Source organism: Talpa occidentalis, unplaced genomic scaffold (assembly GCF_014898055.3).
Source record: "Talpa occidentalis isolate TD23 unplaced genomic scaffold, MPIMG_talOcc4v2.1 talOcc4.9, whole genome shotgun sequence".
NCBI classification, from domain to species: Eukaryota; Metazoa; Chordata; class Mammalia; order Eulipotyphla; family Talpidae; genus Talpa; species Talpa occidentalis.
Window position 1 is genome coordinate 22,950,238 of NW_023605305.1, and position 12,310 is coordinate 22,962,547.

The 12,310-nt window shown below is 49.1% G+C and overlaps 1 protein-coding gene across 5 annotated transcripts in view; it reads right to left on the reverse strand.

Moving 5' to 3' along the window:
• The window catches only part of INPP5B (inositol polyphosphate-5-phosphatase B), a 50,842-nt gene that overhangs the window by 38,354 nt on the left and 178 nt on the right, over positions 1-12,310 (reverse strand). For 2 of the 5 annotated variants that reach the window (XM_054690947.1, XM_054690946.1), the window contains exons 2-7: positions 11,641-11,722; positions 10,832-10,925; positions 9,180-9,277; positions 9,028-9,057; positions 7,670-7,780; positions 2,991-3,077 (exon numbers count right to left, since the gene is read on the reverse strand). In XM_054690947.1, coding sequence (XP_054546922.1) covers positions 2,991-3,077; positions 7,670-7,780; positions 9,028-9,057; positions 9,180-9,277; positions 10,832-10,925; positions 11,641-11,698 — 478 coding nt within the window. In that variant the 5' untranslated portion in view covers positions 11,699-11,722. Of the gene's footprint in view, positions 1-2,990; positions 3,078-7,669; positions 7,781-9,027; positions 9,058-9,163; positions 9,278-10,831; positions 10,926-11,640; positions 11,723-12,310 lie in introns of those variants that run through there. The other 3 variants (XM_037498258.2, XM_037498259.2, XM_054690948.1) reach the window with 3 other exon arrangements.

The following is a 12,310-nucleotide window of genomic DNA, read 5'->3' on the forward strand; positions in this document are numbered from 1 at the left end:
AGACCTCTACTGTCTCACCCGCTAATCCCCTCAGCAGTGTCTTCAGTCCGTCTGCCTGTTCTGCTCCCCGCTCTGTCTCTGGTGAATCCTCTCACCCCCTACGTCTCTGGCCTGTTCCCCAAATCTTGTATGCATAAATAAATAAACCTTAAAAAAAAAAAAGACCAAACTGTGTTGTCATTATCACTTCATTAAATTAGCCTGGAATAGCTTTAGTAGGACTTCTGAGTAACTGTTTCCTTCCTAGTGCAAGGCTCAGAATCCTCCAGAACACAGCTCCAGGACTTTGCATGTGCCCAGGATGAAATGCAGGGCAACACTTTGAACGATGACTTGGATGAGTACTGACTCCCAGGCAGGATCACCCAAGGGGTTTTCTGGATAACAGCACCATCAATTGCTCAGCATAATAGGAAAGAAAAGGCTACACACAAAAAAACAGCAGTTAAGTAAGCGGGAAGCAGAAAAGCCCCTATTTACAACAGCTACTTGTCTGAGGCCAATGCAAGGTCTTAGCAGCTGCAGAAGCCATAAGAATTGGATGAATAGGCTGCCACTGGAAGCACTACATCCCACTGCAACATCACAACTTAGTTCAAAGACACCAGTCTGAATGTGGAGACAGGGGCTCCAATATAAAACGAACTTCACATCTGTACCATAAACCCTACCATGGTTGACACCCCTGTATCCAGCAGAGACAAACCAAAGAAAAGAATGGACATTTTGTAGAGAATTATCAAAGCATCCTTTCTCTATCAAGGCAAAGGCAAGAAGTGAAGACTGAATTCACCTTGGCTCCGCAAATACCCAGACCGACAAGGACCAAGTCCTGCTGGGCCAAACCTACACACACTTACCTCTAGTTATGAACCTTCAGATCCCTCTCTATCAAACTGTCAGTTCCTGGGATAACAGTTTCTCCCCAAACGCACTGCAAGTAGCATTTCTAAGTCGCCCTTTTTGCCTCGGGTTGGCTCCCCAGGCTATCGGGAAGTAGGTACTCTGATCATATGTACCTAGGAAGAAACAAATCTACTACCTGTTTCCCTTGGGGTCTGGACTGTCCAGACCATCCAGATGAGGTCCAAAAGTTCCTCTTACCTGTGGTAGATGTGACTCTTCTCTGAGACCAGAGCAACTCTGGAAACAAAGATGACCCAAACAGAACTGGGGTTCAGTGCCATTTCTTTAACATGAGCATCTTAGCAATTAGTATTATAACTCCACTTACCATAAGGACAAATCATTTTTAACTAAAAATGAAACCAAACTCTCGGTTTGGTTTCACCAGCATGTGGCCAATTTTTGTGTTTTGAAAGAAACACAAAGATTGTGAGGTCACTGCATATTTATCACCCAGGGGCAGATAACTGACTTCAGAGCTGTCCTGACTTCTCACAGGTCTCCCTCTACTAAGATACTGAGCACTCCCACAGCCTGGGCTGGCATGCTGGCTGAAAAGACAGAACCCACCTTCTTCTGTTCTTCACCTGTGGTCTGGATTCTGGCAGCCTCTTTCAAAGGGGGCAGGACCTGTCCCAGCACCTGGCCCAGAATACCATGGAAATGGAAGCAACAGCTGTCTCAAGATCAACACTTCAACTGAACTGAGATAAGCGCATGAAAGATATAAACTATCAACAAGAAAAGAAAGAAAAAAAAAAAGATGCAAACTAGCAGCTCCATCAGGTGCTCGACTGACCGCATCTGCGGTGGCTGCAATAAAGGGAAAGCGCAAGCACTGAGGAAGTCCTTTGCTCGTCTCGTTTCCTCTCATTTTACAAACTTGTGCAACATGCTATTCCCCACCCCTCATAGTTTCCATGCCTTGTAAGAGCAAGTGGAGTGCTGGCCCAAATTTTACACAGCTACTTGACACACTCTTCATGGCCCTTGAGAAAAGGGGCACAAAGGATACTAGTGGTCATGGCCAAGCTTGCAGGAAACTGGAGCTACATCCAAGAGAAAAAAGCACCAGGGAGCCCTTGCAGAAAACCTAGGAGCCATACAGAGAATCCAGGTCTGCAGGTCCTCCCAAAGAACCAGACTGACCCAAATTGCTGCCCTGGGCCTCTCCATCCCCCAAAGACAACCTCTGGCTCAACAATTGGCCTTTTGTGCTGCACAATATTATCCACCAAGGGCTGGGTGGAAAAAAATCTAGTCCCTTTCACCTGTAACCTCATCCTGGCCTCCATTCCCAGAGCACACTGCTCTCCTGGGCTCCAGGTCTGCGCACAAACCACACTATCAGGGACTGAAGACCGAGGAGAGGGCAGACAACCCCCCACCCTCCCCATTCCTCACCGCAGGGAAGGCTTTGTTGTGGGGGGTGCGCCTCCACCCACTCAAGCCACACTCGGGCGGACAGGATTAAAGAAACTGACCGAAGGGCAGGATGGAGAAACGGAGATTCAGGGCGGGCGAGAGACCGGCCCCAGGTCACACAGAGAGTCAGGGACGGAGCCTGACCACAAGCCCAGCCTCGGGTTCCCCGAGTCCCCCGCCATCCCCCATGACGCCCGGCTAAGAATAACATTCCCACGGAACATCAGCCCCGAGTCCCCGCCTCCGAAGGGCCAGGACCTTGATCTCTGCCCCGTGCGTCCACCCGCCAGCCCACAGGCCCTGCCCCCCGAGGGTCGGACCCGCTGCTGCCCCGGCCCAGACCCGCCACCCAGCTCCCCACCGCCCCCCGGACCTGCAGAGTCGCGTTCCCGAGAACCAGCGGCGGCGGACATTTCCCTGCCAGCTTCCTCAAGCTCTTCATCGCACCGCCCGCCCCGCCCCCAGAGGGGTCCGCCCCGCCCCCCGGGGAGCCCGCCCCCCGCATGCCACCTGCACCAATCGAAGGCAGGTATGCTCCATGGCCCCGCCCCCAATCAGAATGGGTACCGCCCTCTTAGGCTGGGCCTCCTCCAATCCCCGCCGCTCTTTTCGAGACCGACACTTGTCTCGGCCAATTCTCGCGCGCCCCGGACAGGTACCTGGGGCCGAGTTCCAACCGCGCGGTTTGGTGCACCTGTATGGAGACAGCCACAGGAATTCCGGATCAGGGGTCGCTGGGTCGAAGCCTATGGGAGAAACAAGGAGGGAACACTAAGCAGGGGCTTGAAGAGCCGGTTCTACCTCTGTATTGTCATCGCATGACCGTGAGCAAATTGCTAAGCCTCTCAGGATGGACTCCAAGCCTGTTTTCTGTGCCCACAGGACGGGTGAAGAATGTGAAAAAAGACGTGCTCTTCCAAGGTGGATCCGCACCACTCCTCCGACCTTCTGGTAACTGTGCCAAGGTCTGTGCTTCATAAGTATATTATCTCCTTATCCTCACCACCAACTTTAGGAGGTAGGAAGCGATTATCCCATGGCAACTGAGCTCAGAGAGGCCAAGCCTAAGGTCACAGTGAGGTGAGGAGCAGAGTCAAATATTTGTTAGTAGAGAAAAAGTAGGTTAGGGACTTTATCTATAATCTCCATCGGCAACTTGCAAGACATTCAAGATAAATATACACTCCAAGTAAAAACCTTGTGCTTGCTGTGAAATTGATGACCTTCAAGACAAAACCTTCCGAGCCTCCCCCGGTGGCGGTGGCGCAGCGGTTGAGTGCTGGGCTGCAAAGCTGCCACAACCTCTGTAGCGCCGGTTCAATCCCCCGCCGCCAGCCAGGGTCCCACATGGCACGCAGACCTCTCCTGCAGCCCACTGCTCCCCTCAGCAGTGTATTTTGTCAGTCTGCCTGCTCTGCTCCCCGCTCTGGCTCTGGTGAATTCTCTCACCATCTCGCACTTCTGACTGTACCCAGTGCTTGTATAAATAAATAAATAAATCTTTAAAAAAAAAAAAAAAAACAAGTCCTTCCATCCCCCCGCATAACCAGATCGCCATTCCTAGCAATTCTTGAGTCTCTTCTACCTCTCAAACCCAGGCCTGACCCCCAAACACTTGCTGTTAATGCCTATGCTGCCCGATCCCTTTCAACTGCTTGAACCTGATCAAACTGAACCGGACCTGTCAGCACATCATAAGTAAAGAGAGCTGGGCCCCAGTCCGACAATGGCACTGTCAGACACAGCTTTTAAATTATGTTCAGCATTTACATGCTATCAACCCATGCACTGCTGCATATGATCCTCACAAAACTCTTGGAATACTAGTTTAGGCACATTCAAATTTTCAGTTCACACAGAATAAAGCCAAGACCTGACTTCTCACAGAAGGTCTCCCTCCACTTAGAGTCTGAAGTGCATCTAAGAAATGGTACAGCCGAATTTGAACTGAAATCTCTGGACAACATGGGCTCCAGAGTTAGAAGCTGAGATTCCAAATGTGCTCCTGTTATTTGAATTGATAAGTGACACTGGGTAAGTTACTTACCTTTTCAGTGTCAGCTCACTCACCTATAACACAGGGTATCTGTTTTCTAGTGTTGCTCAAAACACTGAATAGAACATGGTTGTTGTGTGGTGTCTAGATGCCTAGAAAAATGTCTGGTACATCAGCAGTGTGGGGGGGTGAGAGGATTCATCAGAGACAGAATAGGGAACAGAACAGATGGATCAACTGAAATACACTTCTGAGGGGAGCAGTGGGCTAGTCAGGAGAGGTCTGCTGCGCCATGTGGGTCACCTCCCCGGCCGGGGATTGAACTTGTGCTGCAGTGGCTGTGGACAGCTTCATAGTGCTGCGTCTCAACCCCTTGTGCCACCAGGAAGGCCCTCAATTAATGTTGACTAATTTTTTAATTATGGTTTTTTCTCTTTTTAAAAATTATTTTTTATTCAGGTAACATTGGCTTACAATATTGTGTATGATTTCTTCCTACCACTAAAGCACCAATAACCCACCATAATCCTCTGGGCCCCTTCTCTCTCCCCTTCATTTTGCTCCCCTTCCCCCTTCTCTAGTAACCTAGGTTCTACAATTAGATTTCTACAGTTTGTTTTGGTTTAGTTTTTAACTGTGGTCTTTTAGTAAGGCACTTCCACTCCCTGGCCTTTTGTGCTGCACAAGATCATCCACCAAGGTCTGGATGGGAATAAAATGAGTTCCTTTCACCTATAACCTCATCCTGGACTACAGGCCCTTTATATGTGAAATGCAAGGGTTGGGCTGATTGATATCTAAGACACCTGTCCTCCCTCATCCAGGCCCTTCCCTGAGGAAGTCCACATCATGACAAAGGCTCGGAGGACTTGAGTTAGTAGTTTCCCTGCCAGTTAGCCCAGCAGGGACTTCTTAGAAGGAAGAAAGGGTAAGAAGGCTGATGGACAGATATCTAAACCTAAAAAATGAAAGTCATTCTCAACTCCTCTCCTTCATTCCCATAGCTAAGTACCATGCTTTGCTCATTTACTTAACAAACATTTATTAAGTACCTACTATGTGCAGGCACTCTTGTAACCACTGGGGATAAAGATGTGAACACAACCCAACTCACTGTGCCCATGGCACCTTCCTTCTCATCAGTTTGACCTCACCAGTTCACCCTCCCTATTTCCTCCCCATCACTAAGCCCTAGACCAAGCCTCATTTTTTATACCTAAGCCACTGCAATACATTCCTTGTAACCTCCTTATTCTAGGCTCTTCACCCTTCTGCACCAGTTGCCGGAAGAACTTTTCTAACCGGCAAATCCTGCCTTATCGTTCCCTGATTTAAAATTCCTACAGTTTCCCACAAGCTATAGGGCAAAGTCCAGGCTCTTTGTTAGTGATTTAAATCTCTTCCTGAGCTGCCTCTGCTGGCCTCTGCTGGCCTCTGCTGGCTCAGCTCTTTCCACACCCTCCTACCTCAGGTTCATTCCCAAAGGACCTGCTCTTCCCTCCCAGGGCAGTTATTGCTGCCCTTCGTAACTTGCCTGCCTGGGAGAAAACTCATCCATCCTTCACGTTTCAACTTAAACCTCACCTCCTGTGTGAAGCCTTCTGGGAGTCATTTCTATGGGATAGGGTGGCATGAGCAAAGGAAGCGCTAGAACAAAACTTAAGAGCTCTTGGGTAAGCTAATCTTGCCTAGCTCGGTCTCTATTTTTTTTTAAATTTTTTTTAATAGAGGCATATTTTTATTTATTTATTTATTTGTTTTGTTTGTTTGTTTATACAAGCACTGGGTACAGTCAGAAGCGCGGGAGGGTGAGAGAATTCACCAGAGCCAGAGCGGGGAGCAGAGCAGGCAGAAGGACCGAAGTACACTGCTGAGGGGAGGAGCGGGCGGCAGGTCTGCGCGCCATGTGGGACCCTCCGGGAGCAGCCGGGGATCAAACCGGCGCCGCAGAGGCCGTGGGCAGCTTCGCAACCCAGCGCTCAACCGCTGCGCCACCAGGGAGGCCCCTAGCTCTGTCTCTATAGTTTACTAGTTATAAACTCTGGCAAGACATTTAACCTCTCTGAGCCTCAGTTTCCTCACTTGTAAAATGGAGACATTGACAATACCTACCTTCTAAGACAAGCCATAAGATAATATGGGGAAAGTTCTGAGAACAGTGCCTAGCACACAATATGTCAACAATGAATACCAATGAAGTTATAAGCCCTTTTGTACCAAAGCAGGAAAAATTTCTCTGAGCTCCAAGTAGGCACTAGACACTTTCACATGTGTTATCTTATGTAATTCTCACAACCCCATGAGGAAGCTATTCTTCACAAATATAAGTCTATAAACTAAGGCTCAGAGAGATAAGGTGGCTTGCCCAAAGTCACACAGCTAGGGTCCAACAAAGATAGGTTTCAAACACAAGGAGCTGTGTAGCTTCAAAGTTCACACGCCTCACTTTTATGACTATATTACCTCTCCTATAACTACTACTGATAATCATAAAATAAGTTACAATTGTTAGTTTAAGATGTGTAGCTAAATCTCCCCCCTGCTTGTAGAATAATCTTTCAACCCTTTAGCAGGCATTCAAGGTTCTATAATCTTGTTTCTACCTCCTTTCTCCCCTACTCCAGTTTGCATTCAAAGCCAGTACCCTTCCTGGCACATCGGGCAATATAAGCTGGTGTTCAGGCTCCAAGTGAAACCATGACAGAAGGAAAGTTCTCCCCTCTGTCCCTCACAGACAAGATGCTAGCTGGAAAGGAAGTAAGTACTGGCGTCAGGGAAGCATCTCAACCCAGCACCTGGTGGCTTAAATTTGCATGTTCTGTGGCTGACTCCTCTGCTCTATACAAACTCTCTTTTATCTGCCTGGCTGTTCTCCTAATCTAAACAAATTCTGTCCCAGATGCCACTAACCTCTCACTGCTAGGCCAAAGCTAGACCATTTTCTCAGCTACAGAGAAGGACAGAGCTGGATTTAAGAGCAACAGAGCCCATGTGACAGACTTCCCTTGGTTTTGGCTGTGGTTGGCAGAGAGAAGGAAGATAGACCTAGAAATTGCTGACCTTCCAAATTCTAAGAGATTCTTCATGAGAATCACAATCTGCCCTGTGCAGCTCTGTCCAGGGCCAGGAAGGCAAAGAGGTTAAAACTCAGGTCCAGAAATGGGAAAACTGAAATGCAAATACTGTATTTAGGTGGCAGCCTCGGGCTCTACAGCCTCGTGCCAGCAGCTTTGAGAAGGCACAGAAACTGGGCTTGTGAGTCCAAAGTGTGCAAAGTCAACGGGAGTGGAGAGATCAGGCCCAGCCAGCCCTTTGCCCTCTGAGAGCCAGGGTCCTACCTACCTGGACAGGCTCTGGCGACTTCCTGGAGGAACGTCCTGGTGTGTGAACCAAAGGGGAGCTGGAATAGGAGGCTGAGCTCCGCTGTGTCCAGCTGCACAGTTACATCTGAGCCTGCAGAGTGGGGAGGAAGTGAACCCTTAGCCTTCAGGAGCTAAGTACTGAGGTGCACCTTAAGGATAGACTCCCGAAATGGAGAATAAGCAGCCCAAGATCCCAAAACCCCTCCAGCCTGTAAGCAATTCCCTAAAGACAGCTGCTGGGGAAATAAGCGAACCCTCTGTACCCTCAGCTCCAAATTAACATCATCCTCACTCTACAGAGGGGGTGAACCTGGGCTCTAAAAAGTCACTAAGCCTTGCAGTACCAGGTAGGGCTGAAAGAGGGTGAGTTCTTGACCTGTCATCTATCTATACCCCACAAATGGAGTGAAAAGCAAAGAGGGGCAGACAAGAAGGGTTATCCATTGGTTAGTGTGCCTGACTGTGCCAGGCACATGCTGGGCACTGGGGACACCATGGTGGAGAGAATAGGCATGCGGCCTGTCTTCAGGGAGGGAGACTGTGCATGTGCTTTGCTTGTAGCTGGCACCCAGAACCCAGCAGGCTCGAGATGGGCACACAGAATCCTGCGCTGAGCTGATGAATGAGTAGGAGCCATCTGGCAGAATGATAAACAGTGGGTGCTCTAGAGTCTGGATTCTGAATCTAAATCCTAGCTCCATCACTTAATAATGACTTCATTTCTCTGGGCCTCAGGTATCTTGGCTGTTAAAATGGGAAACAGTGATTTCCTCAGAGTTGTTGTGAGCAAAGCACCATAGGATGTGCTTAAGGCTTAGTGTAGTGTCTGTTAGTTAAACATTCACTTATTATTATTACTATCATACTACCATCACTACAGCCTAGCAAAGAAATCGGACATTAAATCAGTCACTACAAATGATTAAATCACTGTGAGTGGCAGGTAGCTGGCAGGACGAGAAAAAGGAATGCACATCAATAAGTTGATGCACAACTTCAGGAGTTCAACCACGTCTCCCTGGGAAGAGTCAAGTATGAATTGAAATCCCGAAGGGTGAGCTGGCTGAGTGACAAGAGGCATGAAAGCTTTCAGAAAGAGGGAACAGCATGCGCAAGGGCTCTGTGGGGAGACGAGGCCACAGCTCAGGTGATAGAAGCACCCAGAGGGTTCCCAGTGCAACAAGCTGGCAGACAGTGCTGGGAACTATGGCCCCAGAGGTGGGCTGAGCCAGCTTCCACTGAGTCTTGCCAGAGGGTGCTCTCACGCCACACCGTTCCTCTCCCTGTACATGCTGTTCCTCTCCCCCAGCTGGGACCCAGACCGAAAGGACCACTCACCAAGAATGTAGAGTTCACCGTCTGAAGACACTGGGGAGGGAAATAAAAAGGCCCTTAACAATTGTGCACCCCAGCCCCAGTGTTGCCCTTGTTCCCGCTGCCCCACACCCAACAAGGGCAGAAATATGCCTCATACCACCCCACTGTGGCACCTTCTTCCAGCGAAAAGTCCCGAGAGACTGGCACTATCTGGTCCAAAGAGACATCATCCCCGGTAATGGCCATCCTCCGATGTGTGTACAGGAAGAGACTAAGGGCAGGAAGCAGAGGTGAGGACAGTGCCCACTGGCTATCCCACGGGCCTATGTGGGGGCCTTGGGTGCTCACACTCCCTCTTTGGTCCCCAGGGCTATGCTGGTGATACCCAACTCTCCACACAATTATTTTTTTAATCAATTTATCTACCTATTTTTTAATTGAGATAATATTAGGACCCCCCATCAGGTATCACCACTATAGAGCACCTACCGCCAAGTCCCCCTAGTCTGCCTCCATAGCCCATTGTGCTTCCTTCCTTTTGTTCTTACGCCTCCCCCCATCCCATCTCCTCCCTCTGGATGCTTCAGTTCTACAGTCAACCTTCAAGCGTTAGTTTTTAAACTTGTCTTTATCTGACCCTTATTTCTCTTAGCATTATCCCTTCTAGCTCCATTCATGTTGCTGCAAATAGCATGAGTTTATCTTTTTTGACTGCTGAGTAATATTCCATTGTGTAAATACACCACATCTTCTTGATCCACTCATCTTTTCGGGAGCACTTAGGTTGTTTCCCTAATTTGGCGACTGTAAATTGCACTTCTGCATGCAATTTTATAGCTAGGTCATCAAAGCTAAACTTATCTCCTTTGCGGGAGCACCAGTTTTGTTAGTAAATACATACTTGATAGCCTTCTAGCATTGTGGGTACCTGTTACAGTGTAACTTAGTCACCCCACTTAGTCACCCTTTCCCTCTGAACCAGTTGCTCCATCTGTAAAGTGTGATTGGTGGATGAGATCATGTCTAAGAGCCCCCACCCCAGCTCTGAAAGTGAAGGGCTCACTTTCTGCCTATGAGAACTGTGACAAGTATTTTTTTATTCTTTCTCCTTCTTTGTAATATATGGGCCACACCGAGCACTTTCTATGTGCTTTGTAGTGTTTTAAACACATTACATGTAATAACCACTTTATTCTGGAAAAATTGAGGGAATAAAAGAACCTGCTCCAAATCATGGGGCTCACAAGTAATGAAGACTGGATTCGAACCAACTTAGGCAGTTAGGCATAAGGCTCAAGATCTGGAACAATATGACAAAATGCCTCTGCTCAAGAAGCTTCCTCATCACATTTTGCGAATGATATGGGCAAATGATAAGGGCTTAAAATTTAGCATTCAAAGGGCCTCCCCTGGTGGTGCAGGCAGTTGAGCGCAGCCCTGTGAAGCTGTCCACAGCCTCTGCAGCACAGGTTTGATCCTGGCAGGCCAGCAAGAATCCCACATGGCGTGGCAGACCACTCCTGTTTCGCCCGCTGCTCCCCTCAGCAGTGTATTTCAGTCAGTCTGCCTGTTCTGTTCCCTACTCTGTCTCTGGTAAATCCTCTCATCCTTCCGCGCATCTGGCCTGTACCCCAGTTCTTGTATGCATGAATAAATAAATCTTTAAAAAAAAAAAGCATTTAGCATTCAAAAATGTTAACTATCATTATCATAATTATTCTAGAAGACTCAGACTCTGCCCTAGAGGGATGGTTGAAGTCCTGTTGGAGGATACAGTGAAGAATAACCCTGGGTCAGACAGGCAAGGAGGGAACCCCTTACTTACGCGTATTCCTGGCCCCCACCTTCCAGGCGGTGGCGCACAAGCCCCAGGAGGCGGCTTTGCCTGCTGTCTCCCTCACACAGCATACCTTGTACCGCCAACAGTTTAGGGTCAAGGGAAATCTGAGCAAAATGGAGTCAACTCAGCCTGCCCCACTTTCCCTGCCCTTCCCTGGCCCATACAATTCACGGTGTGGCCTTGGGAAAGTTGCTTCACCTCTCTGTGCTTTCACCACCTGTGAAATGAAGGTTATGATTCCCACCTTCACAGGAGGTGGGAGGATACCACAATTTAAAGCATCGGGCAGATGGGCCTCCCCTGGTGGCACAGCAGTTGAGCACCGGGCTGCAAAGATGCCCGCAGCCTCTGCAGCACCAGCTCAATCCCCGGCCACTGGCGAGGGTCCCACATGGCACGCACACCTCTCCTGCCTCTCCTGCCTCGCCCGCTGCTCCCCTCAGCAGTGTATTTCGTCAGTCTGCCTGTTCTGTTCCCCGCTCTGGCTCTGGTGAATCCTCTCACCCTCCCGCACTTCTGACTGTACCCAGTGCTTGTATAAATAAATAAATAAATAAATAAATAAATAAATAAATAAATAAATCTTTTTTAAAAAAAAAGTTCTTAGTTTAAACAAATAAATAAATAAAGCATCCGGCAGCGAGTCCAGGAATAAGCACTTGGTAAATACTGTTTTTCTCCCCCTGTGATGGCACAGAGAGAGGGAGGAGAAGGGATAGACATGCAGACACCTTCCATTCTACTCCCAAGGATCCAGCAGGCCCAGTATTGGGGACTTAGTGCTGGGAAGGATACAATGATGCAATATTCCCCCGCAGTCAGAGTCTCCTGGATCGCCACAGACTGGTCCATACTGGTCCCTGCTGAGCAGACACACTGTGGGAGATGACAAAGAGGAATCCCATTTGGTCCACAAGTTACCCAGGAGGTGATGGAGCTGCCTTAGAGAGTTGGGGAGCAAGGAGGAGAGCCCTTTTTTGTTCAGGGAGAAGGTAGAGGGACCTGATCTTCTCCCTCCTCCTTATAAGGGCCTTTTAAAGTGTCCAGCTGGAGGGGTCATCCCTTTGGCCCTGGTGGGGGGTAACAATCTGAGGGACTGCCCTTTGTCTGGGCAGGCATCCAGTTATTCCCAAGTGGAGCCCATTCCACTTGTTGGAGGTGGGGTGCCTGTCCCATTGCTGGTGGGGGCAGCCGGTCCATTGCTCTTAGGATGGAGCGCTGCCTCCCTTTTGGAAGACAGTATTAGTCTTGCTGGGGCCTCTCTGGGAGCTGTTAGTGGTGTGTCCGCATGGAGTTGGGGGAGCATCCTGTTCCTCTTGGGGAGGGACGGTCTCATGTGGACAAGGACTCTAGTCCTGTTCCTCTTCCCTTGAAGACTGGAAAAGCATCCCTTTGCTCCATGGCCCTCCCCCCAGCCCTGCAGGCCCCAATTGCATCAGCAGCAGGCCAAGGAAGTGTCCGGTT